Genomic DNA, 17,480 nt, shown 5'->3' with positions numbered 1-17,480 from the left:
GCTTTGCTCGTGGCGGACTTGAAGAAATTATGTAGACAAACTTCAAGGGCAAAGAATGAATGTATATAAAAAGAGGCTTTGTGTTTGTGTGAGGTGTGAGGGTGAGAAGGGTGTGAAAGGAAGATCAGTGCTGAGTGTATGTGCGCATGGGAGGGCTGGTGGGTGGGTGAGGGGGGCTGTATTCCCTATGGTGCCATCTAAGGAAGGATCTGGGCCCGGTGAAGCTGTCTGAATGGATGGAATGTTTCTTCAGACGTCCCAGAAGCGCATTCTTCCACCGCGGGACCTCGGTTTGTCTTTTCTTGTTCCAGATTCACTCAATTATCCCCGACTGCTCCAAACATTCCAGTACATTCCAGGAGCCCCACATTCCTTTTCCCACTCCAGCCAGGATCACCAACCAGCAGCAGCACCCTCCTCCCAACACTAACACCTGCCCCCACTCACCCACTCACTCACCCACCCAGACCTCTTTTTTTTTTTTTTTCCATCATTCCTCATCACGGATGGATGTGGCCCAAGAAAAGACCCTCTCTTTTCTCTTTCCACGCGGAGGAATTTGGGTTAGTCAGATGAAGGAAAGCCCTCATACTTTCGGCACACCTGGCTGCTACATTGTGCAGCTATAAAATCAAATCAGTGAAAGCAGACACGCTCCTCCAGCTGCAGATAAAGCGGCACCACGAGCAGCACCTCTTTATTTGTCTGCTATGATTGGGCTCATCATGAGCTTCTAGACATCTGAAGTGACACAGACATGCATGATTACACAGGTGCACAGAGCATATTTAACTTTAGGCAGTCGGGCAAATTTATGAGCCTAATTCCCTCCGAAAATAAAGTGATCAAATAAAATGATATTTATAGAGGAAAGGAATGGACGTTCCATTTTCAGTAGCAGCTCAAGTGACATCCAATGCAACGAGTTTTTCAGTAAGAAAATGCAAAGTAAATGTTGATCTGTTGAGTCTCTCAACATCCAATAGAAATCAATAAAGAGTAGTTCTGAATTGAGGAAAGGAAGCTGTCGCTTTTAGCATAATTTAAACTTCTCCATTGGTGAAAATGTTTTGTAAGATACATAATGAATGAAATAAGCAGTCAGTGCCATGGCTGAGTATTTCCACCTTGAATCTGAAGTGTACAGATGACAAGTCTTAAAAGTATAGATTCAGATTTTCAGGGTCTCATACACTACTGTTGAAAAGTTTGGGGTCACTTAGAAATGGCCTTATCTTTAAAAGAAAAGCATTTTTTTTCAATGAAGATAGCAGTAAATTAATCAGAAATACAGTCTAGACATTGTTAATGTGGTAAATGACTATTCTAGCTGGAAACGGCTGATTTTGAATGGAATATCTCCATAGGGGTACAGAGGAACATTTCCAGCAACCATCACTCCTGTGTTCTAATGCTACATTGTGTTAGCTAATGGTGTTGAAAGGCTAATTAATGGGGCTAATTGGGTGACCCCAAACTTTTGAACAGTAGTGTACATAATGAGTGACATAACCAGCCAGTGCCACGGCTGAGTATTTCCACCTTAAAACTCAAGTGTACAAGTCTTAAAAATACAGATTCAGATTTTCAGGGTTTCATTTGCAACAAACCTCAAGAACCTACTTTGTTAACTTGCAGGTGTGACTTTCTGTGTTATCATTCCGCTTCAGAATCGCTTTCAAGTTCAAACATGTTTGGCTGAATTAGTCCAGTATTACCACTTGCCATTGTGTAGAGTAGATTGACTGTTTTTGAGCAGAATTGTAGCTGGTGTGCTAGAGCTGCTGTGAGTGTGGAGGCAAGGAGAAATTTACACCCACAGTTGAGCCTCAGCAATCAAAAAGTACTGGGAGACAGGCAAAGCATTTTTGGTTTGTTCCTTTCTTGGAGTATAAAATATCTAAAACTTTATTATACTTCATGCACATTTTAAAATCCAATCTTAATCTTGGTCTTTTGTCACTGTTAATTAAAGTATTTGTGGATGTTTTAAAGTTTGAATTTGGTTATTGATTCAACAGCTAAAAACTAATCTCTGTGTATCACAGTTACATATTCAGAAGTCATCTTTTCATCTTAAAAAATCCTTCCTATCCTAAAATGATTACATATATCTCCACTGGAATGTGCAAATCTTAGTCCCGACCTCTCTCTCCGTCTACAGCAACTCCAGCACACTAGCTCACCTATGGCACTGCTCAAACTGTGTAGAGCTACTCTACACTTCACAGTGGCAAGTTGGAATACTGGAGTAATTCAGGCATTTGGGCATGTTTAAAGCTGCTGTCCGAAGTTTCCGTTTGTTTTCAATTTATGTATCATTTTTTAACAAAGCTTAAATGTGTTAGTCTAGTTCGATACTATAATATAATGTTAGTATAACGCGATATGAAAATTTATTCCTGAGCTCCGCCTTCCTCTCATAGACCCCCATGTTATTCCAAAAAGCGCCGGTCGCTGCCGACCAATCAAGTTCGAGCTTCAGCTTTGTCATGCTGTCAATCAACGGTTACGCGCACAGCAAGCAAGCCCATGCAGAGGTGGGCGAGCTACGCACTACGCAACCGCGCGCACATTTGTTTTGCTTGTGGAGGAGAGAGCATCAGGGATCAGCAACTTCCAGAAAAGTTACCAATCCCACGGCTTGTCAGGCCAAGAGACTGCAGGACGTTTTTTGGCTCGGGGTGCTCGCGTCGCTCCCCGACCACGGCCTCCATAGCCCGCCTGACGGCTTCGTTTAGATGCCCGACCTCTGGAGGAAGATGTTGGGGCGTCTGGGACATACTCTTCGTCAGAGGAGTCATGCAATTCTGAACTCTAGATAGAAATAAATAAACAATGTAACACATATACACGCGTAAATGCACTAAGTTTGATAAACAACGTCATCGAGAGGGATACACGAGTGTAATCACATATTGAAACTTTACTCGTTCGTCCTAGCAGATTCATGTTATTTTGGTATTAGGACAAGTTAGACTCAATACAGCATTCTAACGTAATTCCTTTATTATTTACTAAATGTACTAAATGCAGAAGAGTGGAAAACAGCAAAACAGGCAAGATGCTGCAGCACTCCGGGCACTCCTCTCAGGTACTGCGCGCGTGCACAAATAAAGGGGCGAAATCAGAGGGAGGCTTAGCCTCGCCACGCTAGACAACCCACGGCAATGAATTTAATTCTCTGCCAGGGTGGGTCTAGTTACCCTCCATAAGGCTCGAGGCTGGATTCTCCTAAAACTGGCCGGACCAATCACCATGAAGTGTAGAGTCAGAAGGCGGGCGTAACTAAGTGACGACAGAGGCGCGACGATTCTGATAGAAACAACCAGCGCACAATAAACAGTTATCTTTCGACTCGGCTTTGGCCACAGCCCTTAAAGATTTGAAGCTAAAATTCAACTTGAAAGATAAACAAAGGACGGCACTTAAGTGTTTCATTGAGAAGAAAGACGTATTTGGACTTATGCCGATGGGATATGGCAAATCCTTAATATACCAGTTGGCTCCGCTGGTTGGGAGGCTAATGGGACTTAGCCACAATCCGCCGGTGCTCTCGGAACTACGTCAGCCTATTCGTTGCGTTGATTGGCTGTATACCTACCCAATTGCTGCAGAGGGATTTGATAGACAACCTTTTAGCCCGCCTCCCTCCCTGTCGAGCTTCCCTAGACCCTTGTGCCGTCAGAAACATGGGTGTAGCATGGCTAGGCTAAGGGAGGCTGGGACCAACAGTGTTTTGGGAGACGCTGTGATTCAAACTCCGGACAGCAGCTTTAAGTAAAAAAAAAAAAACAATTTTGAAGAATAATGAAACAGGAAACTCCACCCTACAAGTTGACAGGATTTGTTTCTTGGGGTTTTTACTTAAAAGACCTTGGAAGTTTACATCAGTTTTGTTGAGATTGTCTTTGCTATACTTCGCTTTTAAGGTGGAAATGCTCAACCATGTCATTGACTTTCTATTTTGCTCATGATATGTCTTCTTGCTTACAAAAATGCCACATGGACGTGTTAACTTGTTTAATTTTCACCTGAGCGGTTCTTTAACATTTCAGTTCCCTCTAAATGATGTGAGTCTGTGTTTATGTGCTGTAAGTATGTAAAGCATGGGTTCACTATATAGATAAACTCTGACCTGATTTGACTTTATTTGTGCAAGAAGTTTCTACAACTAGACCAGGCAAGTTAGGCAAATTCAGACATACCACAAAAGTAACTTTAATCTCTTCATCACGCAATAACTTTTGGAATGCACTGATCCTTAGAAATAGGTGGTACTGTGGCCAAGTATCAAAGGGAGAAGTTTTCATTGTTCCTTCTATAATCATTAAGGCAGACATGTTTTCAGGTAATCAGAACTACTGATTAATGGACGCTCCTCTTGTGCTGTTGACAGAGCCAAAAGATTCCTCAGATGTCTCAGTTAATGGTTTGGTGCAGGAATGTGAACTGACTATATTTCACTAAGATTATCATGTTCTCTTACTTTGCTGCTTCACACCCCATTTCAGACACTTAACATCTCAGCAGTCAGCTAAGTACATTGCTTGTCCTGCTCTCTTGGCCTTCAGCCTATCAAAATCACACAACAACAGCTGATTAGAGCCTATCTGAAAAGGACATATCAAATCTGTAATACTAACAGAATGTCCAACGGCTTTACACAGGTTTTTTAATCTGCTGCACAGTCAGTGTCAATGATTCTTGACATTTTCACTTCCTGATGTGACTTTAAAGTCCTTCACATTCCTCACAAAGTGTACATCTGTAAATACAAGTGTGATATATACATACCGATCAGGCATAACATTATGACCACCTGCCTAAAAAGTGTGGCACCGAGATGGTGGCAGTGAATTCTGTGGGTTGCAGGGTGGCACCTACCTAGGTCAGGCTTATCCTGGCCCACAGTTTTTGCGGTGTGTTGGGGTACATTGTCAAGGAGGGGTTGGTGGGTTGCTTGGCCTGCAATGTTCAGGTGGGTGGTAAATGTCAAACATCCCCATGAATGTCAGGACTCAAGGTTTCCCAGCAGAACTTTACATTATAACAACATGATCAATGCTGTCCACTTAACCTGTCAGTGGTCATAATGTTGTGGCTGATCAGTGTATATAGATGGACAGAAATGCTTTCCTACTCTTGTCTCATTTGCAATAAATGTGTGCACATCACCTGAAAATCACTCTCTGGCCATTAATTGAACTACTAAGATGTCATCACTGGGTATCAAAGTTACATATTTAGATGCTTTTCCCATTTAAACAATCCCTTCCTTTCTATCAACACCCTCTTTTTTTTCTCCGGTATCTACCTACTCGCTGCAGCTCAGCACACCAGCTCACCTACAATCCTGCTCAAACGCTGTAAAAGTACTTTGCGCTACACAATAGTAAGCTGCAATGTATGTTCAAACTGGAAACTGATTTTGAGAAATAATATTGATACGGAAAACTCCACCTGTCAAGATGACAGGATTGGTTCTTTAGGTTTGCTATTTATGAAACCTCAGACATTAGAATCCATGTTTTTGAGACCGTCATCAGTACGCTGCATTGTGAGGGAAATACTTTTTGACTAATTATTTTACTTATGATTTTTCTACCATATAAAAAAAACACACTATGGGCATGTTAAAAAGCTAAAAAAATAAATAAATGAAAAAGATTTTGACTGAGGGGATCTTTAAATTATAGTTAGACCATAAATCAGTCTACAAGTGGAAACTTCAGCCAATGTCATGCTGGGGTTAATTCCGGCCATCTTGAAGGATTGTGTACTTTTTACACTAAACTGACCCATCCCTTTTGACTAAACTAGCCAAGAATGCCAAATGAATAATATTATTTTCTTCCTTTACCCAACACACAAACACTTGCACAAGAAATGACTTCTTCTTTTGGCAGAACTTGAAGTAGTATATTCAATTTACTGCACCTTCCTGACATGTGACTTTGTAGCAGATGTTACGAGTCACGACATCTTGTTAGCCTCATCCAAGCTCACTGCTAAACAAAATAATTCTGAACAGACCCACAGTGTAAGTACAGTATATGCCAAAAGTATTCACAAGTTTACACAACCATGGGATATCCTATACCCAAGTGAAGTGGAGTAACTGTGCAGCTTTAAGCATAAATTATAGTATAGTATGGATCAATTATGCATATATTGATGTGCTATACCAGGAACACAGAATGTCTGTTGTGTGTATTTTCGGTTGCAACAATGGTTTTAATGCCCTTTTGGCCCGGCCTCATTTGAAAAAGAAATTTTAATCTCAATAAGACATAACTGACGAAATAATTAAAGACAAAATGTTCGAACACATTCATCTGTGCCTTTCCCCCTTTCAAAAGATCAACAAATCCTACTGACAAAAGTTATATAAACGCATCCAGTAACATTCGTATGAGCATATTATCTCAAGGGTCTGTCTTCTCTGATCAGATCAATATCTCTAAAGAACTTGACTCTGCGTTTTAATCACCAGCATCATCTCAGCAGCCGTTCACACGAAAACAAGCCGTAACTCATCAGACTTCCTGCTGCTCCATGAGCTGACAGAGAAAGGAAGCGCTGTCTCTACACACTGCATACTAGTTATGACATTTAGCGTGAATATGCTACAATGGAATCTGTTGTTTAAACACACCGGGTCGTCTTGTTCTGTTCCATCTGTCACTTAGACATAAATGGGGAGGCTGACGGCTCTTGGCCACAGACTTCTTAAGGACCGATTCTGAGGGCTGCTGCCTGTTGAACTGTGAGGGCTCCTGGTGGGATCTGACAATAGGTTTCCATTACACTGAGCCACAAGACAACACACAATCTCTCAAATTTTGGTCAAGAGCGAAATCGTTTAAGCATCCCAGCTGGGGGCTGCGAAACTGCTCTGATACTGACGTTACACAACAATGAGAACAATCCAATCATCATCATCCTCTCGACTGGGGGGCAACAGACTGTGTATACTGTATGCGTGACGGGGGTGCTTCAGCCTTAGTGGAAACTATTATGCCAGAGCAATTACAACACTGAGACGCATTTCCAGCTTTTGGAATGTTTCCTGAACTGAATGGGTAATTATGGAATGAATATTACTGCATGGTATTCTCCACTGACGCAGGATGAAAACACTGTTTCCTATCACTGGAAAACATAATAAGATAAACATACATGTGGACATACACAGATTGATGGGAATATGTTAAGCTGCTGGGGTTTTTTTTCCTGTCGTTTAATGTGACTTTTACTTTTGTCTAAACTTTTTTGGAGCATTTGAAAGATCTGTGAATTTGTAACTTGGCCAAAGACCAAAAAAATTATTCTCTTCCTCAGAAAATGCTGCTTCATACCTGCCTAAATCCACAAGAGTCCATGTGGCCACTGTGGACATCTGCAGCCCAAACTGTGTGTCCATCAAGCCACTATGCTACAAGGGCATGCCAGGAAAATGTCACTGTATAGAAAAGATGGACATAGCCTCCAGGTGTGAAAAGCAAAGCCAAAGCAGAAGTGCCTTAAACCTTATTTTGTCTAAGAGCCAATAGAAGAGGCGACTCCTCTGGTTGGAATGAGAAGTCTAATTGTATAGAAGTCTATGAGAAAAGTACTTTACTTTTCACTTTATGTTTTCCATCAGTTAACAACTTCCTAACCAATTAATGATCTCAGTTGCTACTTTCAAGACTTTTTGAGTACAGCATGATGTTTATTTTGTAAATTATGGTCTAAATTGGGGCTGCACAGTGGAGTAGTGGTTAGCACTTTCGCCTTGCAGCAAGAAGATCCCGGGGTGGGCCTGGGATCTTTCTGCATGGAGTTTGCATTTTCTCTCTGTGCATGTGTGGGTTTTCTCCAGGTACTCCGGCTTCCTCCCACTGTCCAAAAATATGCTGAGGTTAATTGACTACTCTAAATTGCCCATAGGTGAGTGTGATTGTTTGTCTGTATATGTAGCCCTGCGACAGATTGGCGACCTGTCCAGGGTGTCCCCTGCCTTCGCCCGAGTCAGCTGGGATAGGCTCCAGCACCCCCCCGCGACCCTAATGAGGATAAAGCGGTGTATAGAGAATGGATGGATGGATGGATGGTCTAAATTGTGGTAAAGTACCTGTTTCAGGGCGGGACTACTTTCTAATTGACAGGTTGCTAGAATATCAGCATAAACTGTATCCACATGGCTTCAATCACATCCATTGCTTGTTACATCTGATTTCAAAAGAACAAGATAATAACGGCCGCATACAAAACTCAGAGCTTGACCCACAAGTGATGTCATGGTATCTCTAGAAAGTAGTCTTGTGTCCTTGGTTGTCTGTGTGCACTCCCACAGGTCTCTCTGCTTATATCCACAGATATACTGTATGAAACCAAATTTACCTTGCTTTATGGGCCCAGTCGACCAACCAGGGAGGATTGGGCTTTCAAGAGTGGACCTTAAACAGAAACTAAAGAAGAATGTTTCAGAAAAAGGAGTAGAAGAGATGCTACAGTTATGTAAAGTATGAGCAGAATACTGTGTGCTTTGAATATTTAAAGCATGTAAATATACTTTGGTAGACCCCAAAAATATGAGTAGTCATAGCTACAGTGATACAGATATCGTTAACAAATCCGTGGCTTGAGACTATAAGCCGCATCACTGACAAAATCTAATCAGGTGGTCCTTGTGTCATTTCTGACCTTCCCTGAAAATTTCATCCACATCCGACAGTCCGCTTTAGAGTAATGTTGCGCACAGACAGACAAACAGACAGACAAACCAACACCGATTGTCACATAAGTCCGCCACATTCCTTGGTGGAGTAATTTTGAACCTATAAATCTGCATAATAGGGGCTCTTTAACACATACAGTTGAGTGACTGCAGAGGACAAGCTGATAAAACATGTTTGACATGATTCACACAATAAAGGGGTATTGTTCTAATTCGGTGTTCACATTTAGACAAAGCTAAAATAACTAAGAATGACATTAAAAAATGATCAACCTTAATGCAGCAAATTTCATGATATCCTGACTTTTACCCCATTGTATGGATAAAACTCCTAAAAACTGAATCCTACTGTTCACATATTGAAATCAAAAGTGTGTTTGTGATCAACTATCCCTCTCTAATATTTGCCTTTTGTCTTCCCCAAAGCCCCAGTTTTTTAAAGCAGGCTTTCTAAATTTCAATTGCATAATATTAACATTTTATTTGTAAAGCTCCCTTCCGAGCCCTTCAGAATAAATATGTTTCTTAGAAATAACAGCAATGAATTAGTGTATTGAATTGTAAAATCAGTGACATGTCTCTTTAAAATCTTACATTTTACATGTAAACAGGTAAAATTTCAGACACATTTGCATAAAACATCAACACACGTGCTCACATAGACACACCCCCTGGGCACATCGGCTGCACACGCAGGCACACCTCCAGACCCAAAACTCACACAGTCATGAGTAGGAGCCTGCACAGCAGCACTGTAATCATGTGAATGAGAGCTGCTCTATTTGAAGATGAAGTGACCACTGACTTCAGGAACGTGATCAGTCTTAAAATAAAAACATATCATGCAAGAAATTCTTTAAGCATCACCTAGCGTCTGGAAGTGGAAGTGTGAAAATATGACCACAGCATCACAACTGACAGCCTGTAGGTTACCAAGATTGCAACAAAAACACTCCATTAATAAAAGTAGACTTTTAAAAAATCGCTTTCAGGAATTATTCATGTGATTTTATTTTTTAAAACTTTTGCTGAATTATCTTTTAAGAACACACTACCTGCTGTGATTCACAGTTATAAGAAAGGGAATACGATGATGATGATTCAGGGTTTTGCAAGTAAAAGCTGATTCATAAGCCATCAAAGCCAAGCAGAGCTCGTAGAATCGACTGTAAAACAAAAGAAGTCCAGACTCACCGGAGAGGCTCTTCAGCCGTCTTGTTCACTGCTGCTGTCTCTCTGTACCGTTAGGTTAAGTCTACACATGAGTCTAGAGAGAAGCTGGGAAATGTCCGATCCTTATAAACACAAATAAACTACTCTGTCCTCATGAAAAATATCCTCTCTGGAACGTGCCATCCGTTCATAGCAATGACAATAACGGTTTATAGGCTTTTGCGTCTTTACGCATGTCCTCTCCCTCTGGTGAAAGTTTTCATAAATCGGAATCATTTCAAACCTCAGGTGGAAGGGACTTATTGAGACCCCTGTTGTAAAAACTAGACAAAGACTAAGTATTTGTCTCCCCCCACCAACACACCACAACATCTCGGGTGGAAAATTGGAACACTTCACCTACAACGGGACCCACTTTTCTTCCCACTAAACGTGGACAGATTTCGTGAAAAAAAAAATCAAACTGCCTCAAGGAATGAATGCAAAGGAATTTCCCTGCATGAAGAACATATTTAACAAGCCTTTAAGCTGTCAGGAATGCTGGCCAAAGGGAGAGAAATATGTTAATAATGTAGGCTACTGCCATACCAAATATGGCAATATTGTTACGTCTGAGCTCTGGTGCGCATCTGGAAATACTTAACTCCTCTGAATAAAGGCACCGGAGAGCCAGAAATAGACTTTTTAAACGTATTTCTGCGCACACCTTTAAGACTCAGAGAAAACCACCTCAAGTTATTTTAAACGTGGACACTGCAGCGTGTTAGAAAAGTGTATTTAACGCCTTGTTTTGGTCAGGAACAGTTTATATCCTTGGCATGATCTATGCGCACTGGAATTCGATTTGGGGGAGATTCTGTGGTATTTGTCACGTTAAATCAGAGGGTAACACTCTAATTTGGAATATTTGAACACATAGTGCAAAGTCACCCTAAAAGGTATTCAACTGCTGACAACAAAAAGTTACAATAAATCCCTTAAAGTCCACCAACGCAACAGAAAAGTCCATAGAAGCTGAGTTGATAGATGTGAGAAGCGAGCGGAGGAAGAAAATGAAAGGGGGGATAAACAAGAAGGGAAAAATGTGAGACGGAAAAGTGTGTTCAGATGGGATCCAGGGGGGAAAAATCCATTTGAGAAAGAGAAAAAAAGAGAAAGGTTTAGACAGGGTGGAGCTTAGGTCTTGGATGGAAAATGCGCCGAGAAACATTCCTGGCATAGTTTGGGAACAGTTCAGCAGGCAGCCCAGGAACGACGTCAGCTTCACACTACGGTATAAAAGTCCGGAGGTGGCCGGACCTCAGCAGACTGCAACCGCTTTACCGAGAGCCTCATCTACTCTAAAAGGAGCCTCTAACAGCAGAGACTACCAGCAAACAAACCAAGAGAGACAAGCGACCGAGCGAGGGAATACCTAAGGACTCCTCCGAAGACAGACTTTTCCTAAAGCTGAACAGGATTCCTCTTGAACGCGCACAAGAAATTTATCCAAGATGCTGATGCTTACTGTTGTTATCTTCCTTGGAAGCCTCAACCTGGTGAGTGTTTCTGTTTTCTACATATTTACGCTTTAAGGAGAGGAGCATGTTTTAATTGGATGAAATGCTCGTTTTCTATAGTTTTGAGACATTCTGTGCGATTTTTTAAGCTTCCAGCTCTAATAGAAGCTTTTCTTGTTGGCTACAGGTCCTCTCCTCCTCCATCTCGTCATGCCCCTCCGTGTGTGAGTGTCCGCTGGAGATGCCCAAGTGCGCACCCGGCGTGAGCGTCGTCCTGGACGGCTGCGGCTGCTGCAAAGTTTGCGCCAGGCAGCTGAACGAGGACTGCAGCCTGACCGAGCCTTGTGACCACACTAAAGGGCTGGAGTGTAACTTTGGGGCCAGTTTTGCTGCTGCTACTACTCGTGGCATCTGCCGAGGTATGTATAAAGACCCGTCCAGCTCCAGATGTGCATGCCTTTGAATTAGTCTGAAGTTTGAAGGGGTTTTTATATTCAGGAGTATGGGAACCTGTGTGATTTCAACACTGTGGAATGCAGCTAGGAGGATACTAGTCTAAACCTCAAAGTACAGACAGCCCACTGTGGAGGGAAAGAGACTCCTCAGGCAGCCTGAAGAATTTCACAGTTTAACTGATCCTTATCTGGCAGCCATGTGATGTCTTCAGCAGACGTCTTTGAGCAGAGCAGGAAAGAATAACATTCCTTTCCTCCTGTTTTTTCTCCCTGCTGCAGCCAAGTCAGAGGGCAGACCCTGTGAGTACAACAGCAGGATCTACCAGAACGGAGAGAGCTTCCAGCCCAACTGTAAACACCAGTGCACATGCATTGACGGGGCGGTGGGATGCGTCCCGCTGTGCCCTCAGGAGCTCTCCCTGCCCAACCTGGGCTGTGCCAACCCCAGACTAGTGAAGGTAGCAGGCCAGTGCTGCGAAGAGTGGGTGTGTGATGATGGCAAAGAGACAGACATCCTCGAGAAGATCTTTGGCAAAGACACACTGACTGATGAGTTGGAGACAGACCTCACCAACAGGAATGAACTCATTGCAATCTTTAAAGGAGGACTCAAGTCTGCTGGTAAGAAAGCAGGCTTTTATTCTGAAAGTTATTCCTTCTTTCTGGATACATATATGTAAAATATGAAGTATTTCAAGGTGCTAATGTGTTGACTTCTTGTAATTTCAGCGTTCAGACCACAGCCTGAAGTCCACATGTTTGACAGCCAGAAGTGCATCGTCCAAACCACGCCCTGGTCTCAGTGCTCCAAGAGCTGTGGAACCGGCATCTCCACCAGAGTCACCAATAACAACAGCGAGTGCAAGCTGGTCAAGGAGACACGAATCTGTGAAGTGCGGCCATGCACCCAGTCACCTTATTCCAGCCTCAAGGTAAGCTTGAGCCAGCATGTCTGCTTGTTGTGGACACATGCATGACTCTGAAAACACATCACTGCTGGGTCTGAGTGCACAACTAATGCTCCCTTCTTTTCTGCAGAAAGGAAAGAAATGCAGTAGAACCAAGAAATCCAGCCAGCCGGTGAAGTTCACCTACGCTGGCTGCTCCAGCCTGAAGAAGTACAGGCCCAGGTACTGCGGAGCCTGCGTGGATGGCCGCTGCTGCAGCCCCCACGACACCAGAACCATCCGCGTCAAGTTCCGCTGCGAGGATGGCGAGACCTTCAACAAGAACATCATGATGATCGAGTCCTGCAAGTGCACCTACAACTGTCCCCATGCCAACGAAGCCTCCTACCCCTTCTACCACCTCTCCAATGACATCCACAAGTTCAGAGACTGATTGGTGAACGACATCCAAACCCCTCAGCAAAGAGACAGATCGGCAGCAGCATCGGCAGCCAATGGCAGTCGAGACGAATGCAGGGGTGTAAATAGACCACCAATCAACTACCAGCTTCTTGTTGTAACTAGATTCCCAAGGAATTGTGGGCTTACATCATGAGGACTTAATGAAGTGCACTGTTTGCTGTGACTACATCAGCATTCTCAATAAGAACCGCTTCGTATTAATGGAGCATCTGAAGTAGCTTCGTTATGGAGCAAGATGTAATTAATATTTGTACATTTATGTTAGTTGCTGATATCAATTCACTGTGTATATTTTGATCCTTTACATCAGACATGACCCAGACTGTAGACTTGTGTGTGTATATGTAGATATGCACATGCGCAACTTCAATTAGCATACCATCTTGTATCTTAAGAACAAGACAACGAAATGTAACCTCTGGACTTGTTTAACAAGTGTGTGGTTTCATTCCTTCCTGACGTGGGCATTATTGTTCATGTTTTGTGGCAGCTATTGAACTCCCTTCATGAAAAAGACAAAGCGAAACATGTCAAAGGATGAATGAATGTTTTTATTATTGTTATTAATATTATTTATCAAGAAAAATGTAGCTACTTTATTTGGATATTATGTGTCATACTGGAATAAATTGTAAAATGATTTAATTTTATATGCTACAATAAAACAAATTTATTTATGAAATATGACATTGGCTGAGTTCAGTCTGTTCAAACTACACTGCAGGACAGAGCAAACAAACAATGCTCACATGCACAGAGCTGGGCCAGGACATTTAAAGCCAATATTGAAAGAGAAAGCCCTCCTGTTATATCACTCTGTAGACCCAACAGATTCTCAGACAGACACCGAGGAGGGTCAGTCTGTTCTTATATAACACAACCTTGGAGGCTCCCTCTACTGACTTTCTGTGCTTTGGAATGCCATTCTGCAGTGAGCTAGCTTGCTTTTATTTGATCTGGCTAAGTCATACACTTGACTGATTCTGAGAAGGGGGAAAAAGATTAAGTCCATGAGTAGCAATGAGTATGGGAGTATGCCAAGAATCTTAAGTGCTGCTCTGAATGGGCTAGGATTAGACACCATGCAATAAGGACAATGACTATTATTGTATACAATGGGCTGTATACCATGAATGCATTCCCCGGTAAGCTTTTTTTCACACCGAGGAAGAGTACTACCAAATTGACCTAATTCATTAGCAGTTGCCTTTAAAAGTGAATTAGCTGCATTAGTCTCTGCTGGCTCTTAAACTGCAGGGGTCTGCTAAGCAGTTGTAAACAGTGCTGCAGAGCAGGGAGGGCTGAAGTCTCCCATCCAGGTTTCAGTTTCACAGGCATTAACAAATACTATTATGAGATAGAACCAGGGAAAGTACAGGAAACAGGAGGAACACAGTTGCTTCTGTGGTCATAGAAACTTCACATTCAGTTTTCATGCCACTGAAACAGTGTTTTGCTACTGTCGCATTAACACAGCTTGACTCATGTTCCAGTGTTTATGTTATTTATGTTTACCAGACTGGTCCTACATGCTTTCAGTCTAGTTTTATGACTCCAGGGTTCATGAAATGCATGTGATATGCACAGTATGATTAAAGAGCACAATAAGTATCAGTCTGAAAAAGGACCTCCTGTTATTTTTCTTTCTCACAAGGTCTGATGTTTGCACCTGGTAAAAATACCACCAGTACAGTTTGAACTGGGCTACTGAGAGCAGAGCTCAGGGGCAACGACAGGGAAGGGTTTCTTTTTTGATCCAGGTAGAGGGAGCGGCTCAGGAATGCAGCAGTGGCTCAGAAAGCAGACATCCTGATGGGCAGCAGATGTTGGAAAATATTTCAGAGCAACATGTTCACTTTAGCTAAGAAGATTTTCCAAATATACACAAACACTCCCAAGTACCCGCTTGTATTCACAAAAGGCATTTTATCTCCCCACAACTATAAAAAAGTGTCTGACACTCCACGGCACTCCTGCACAACTTTCATGCATAGCTGCTGGCAATAAGTCTTAATCGAGGGTATTTAATAAGAGGTTGAGCAGGGTACATAGTCTTTGATTGAGCTGAATACTGCACAGGATGTGCCCACTGAGGTTTTACAGATTGCTCACATGAAAGGCTTCTGAGGTTTACCTAATCACAAAGATGTGTGGCTGTCCCTTGCAGCCAGGGTTTACAGTCAAAACACTTGAGGGAGCCTTGTGTTTGCTCTTTCCCTTTCTGTAGCTTCCTAAAGAAGAAAATTTCCATCTCTGTCCTTCATAGTTTGGGAGCTGCCATGCAATCAGATTGTCATTTGTCTTGATAACAGCTTACTTGGTTACGTAATGGAATCTGTATGTTATGTGAGCAATGCTTTCGGTCACCCGTAGCATTCCTTTATAATGTACAGACAAGCTCAGTGGTGAGGCTCACGATCCCTTAACTGTCTCAGAGAACCCAAAAACATTTACTGTCAGAAATAAACTGCGGTGTTCCAGCAAACACAGTGCAAACCTGTAAAAACTATCACTCTCTCACACACACAGGCGCCCCTGCAATTAAATCACTCAGCGACTACCTCATTCCCTGAACCTAAAATGTGTTTATATGACAAAGACATTAGCATTAAAGCTTCATCAAGCACTACGTAATGCAGCACAGGCAGAAGCTAACAGGATTGAGAGTGGCCATTACAACATGCTGGACGCTGCTGAGCACTGATGTCAACTATTTTACGACCCCCTTGTCTATAACCTCAGGTTAAAACTCACTGTTATAAGGAACACAGGGGGAAAGCAGGGTTCCAGGATGGCAACACAGTGCAGATGCAGAGGCAGTCACCTCTTTCATAAAGTACCATCTGCTGGACAAAAGAGGAAACAGCATTCTGTGTGCGATATCCATCTCCACCTGCTTACACCTGCACATTTGAGAGATTTATTGCAGTCAAATGTGCAGCTGAAACTGACTAAGATTGCACAAATTATTACTCTGGTATGTTCAATTTCTCACTATAAAAGAATGATGTGAAAGACAAATGTATGCCAAGTCCTAACAGGGTGTGGGACCGTTTTATGGCAATCAGCATGAACACACACAAACACACAACCCTGACAGTGATGCAAATCTTTGGACACACCCATCAGATCCCCATTTGCAATTACATAATAAAAACTGAAGAGCAGGCTTAGGGGAAAATGAGAGTCGGTTCCCTCCCAGGCTGTTGGATTGTTTGGGCTGTCCCCAGAGGACCGTGGGCTACTGCAGTGATTATTTGCTCAAACAAGCTGAGCATTGATGGGAGAGGCAGCACTCAGTTTTTGGGCGTCTTGCTTCTCGGCCCATTGGAGACAATGTTGGGCTGAATAATCTCCAAGGGGGCACAAAACTGTCAGCTGAGCTAATGTTGGCATCTGCTGCTTTCGCTATTGTCTGACATGGGCAGAGCAGTGAGGTCACGCAATCACAATCTGGGCTTAGGTTTTCACTTCCCTTAAAACGTTAAAGGAATCTAATCTGCTTTGAGTTAATAACGACGTTTGCTGTCCAAAATGTCAACGGCAAAAATGTGGAATATCCCTGACAGAAAATGCAGTAGTGTGAAATTAAGGGTTAAATGGAGGGGAAAAAAAGGCATCAGATGTCATTTTCTGCTCACTGACTTTTTGTTTCATTATGCAAGACTACATTCTTTGTCATAAGACTGAAGTACTGAAATCAATGAGGCGGTTAATGAAGCAATTAATATGCAATATGTGGCTAAACATACAATTATTTATTTATTGGTTTGTTTTCAGAGGAAATTGTGAAAGTAGAATTTGATTAACTGTAAAGCCAGCACAATACATAGGGAGTCCAGAGTTTGAAGCATTGATTTTAAAAATAATACAATAAACAGTTTATCTTCAAACAAAATGCAGTTAACAGGAAACACCTTAATCAAACCAATACTTAATGCGATCATCCTTTGAGCGTCAAACGGCACCAATTCTCCAACAGTTAGCCCAGGTAGGTTGTCCCAGGGATGTTGGAGAACTTTGCACCATTATTCTGTGGATTTAGGCTCTCTCTGCAGTTTCTGTGTCCTCATGGTATCCCAGCATCACCTAATGATGACATCAGGGTTGTTGCAGGCAGGATTTCTTGCACTTCTTGTCCCGAAGCTTCATTTATTGCTCTGGTTGTGTAATAGGGGCTCCAGTTGCAAATTAATTTTTAACAAGTAAAACACCTCTCTGACAGCACCATATGATAGATAGTTCTGCCGGGAGTTCT

General features: G+C 42.4%; 2 protein-coding genes across 2 annotated transcripts in view; one reads left to right on the top strand and one right to left on the bottom strand.

Annotated features, from left to right (window-relative positions):
* ddah1 (dimethylarginine dimethylaminohydrolase 1) overlaps nt 1–10,061 on the bottom strand; it is a 106,902-nt gene extending 96,841 nt beyond the window's left edge. Inside the window, exon 1 of the mRNA XM_051946818.1 lies at nt 9,920–10,061. The gene's annotated coding sequence lies outside the window, so the exon portion shown is untranslated. The remainder of the gene's footprint in view (nt 1–9,919) is intronic.
* Nucleotides 10,062–11,109: 1,048 nt separating this feature from the next.
* ccn1 (cellular communication network factor 1) lies at nt 11,110–13,909 on the top strand. The gene is made up of 5 exons (XM_022214968.2): nt 11,110–11,436; nt 11,585–11,816; nt 12,132–12,473; nt 12,582–12,784; nt 12,891–13,909. Exons 1-5 carry the CDS (start codon nt 11,392–11,394, stop codon nt 13,191–13,193), a joined length of 1,125 nt encoding a protein of 374 aa, XP_022070660.1. The 5' UTR covers nt 11,110–11,391; the 3' UTR covers nt 13,194–13,909.
* The last annotated feature ends 3,571 nt before the right edge of the window (nt 13,910–17,480 follow it).

This window comes from Acanthochromis polyacanthus, chromosome 4 (genome assembly GCF_021347895.1).
Source record: "Acanthochromis polyacanthus isolate Apoly-LR-REF ecotype Palm Island chromosome 4, KAUST_Apoly_ChrSc, whole genome shotgun sequence".
Classification (NCBI taxonomy): domain Eukaryota; kingdom Metazoa; phylum Chordata; class Actinopteri; family Pomacentridae; genus Acanthochromis; species Acanthochromis polyacanthus.
Note: the sequence above shows the minus strand (reverse complement) of the source record. Positions and strands in the feature narration are given on the sequence as shown.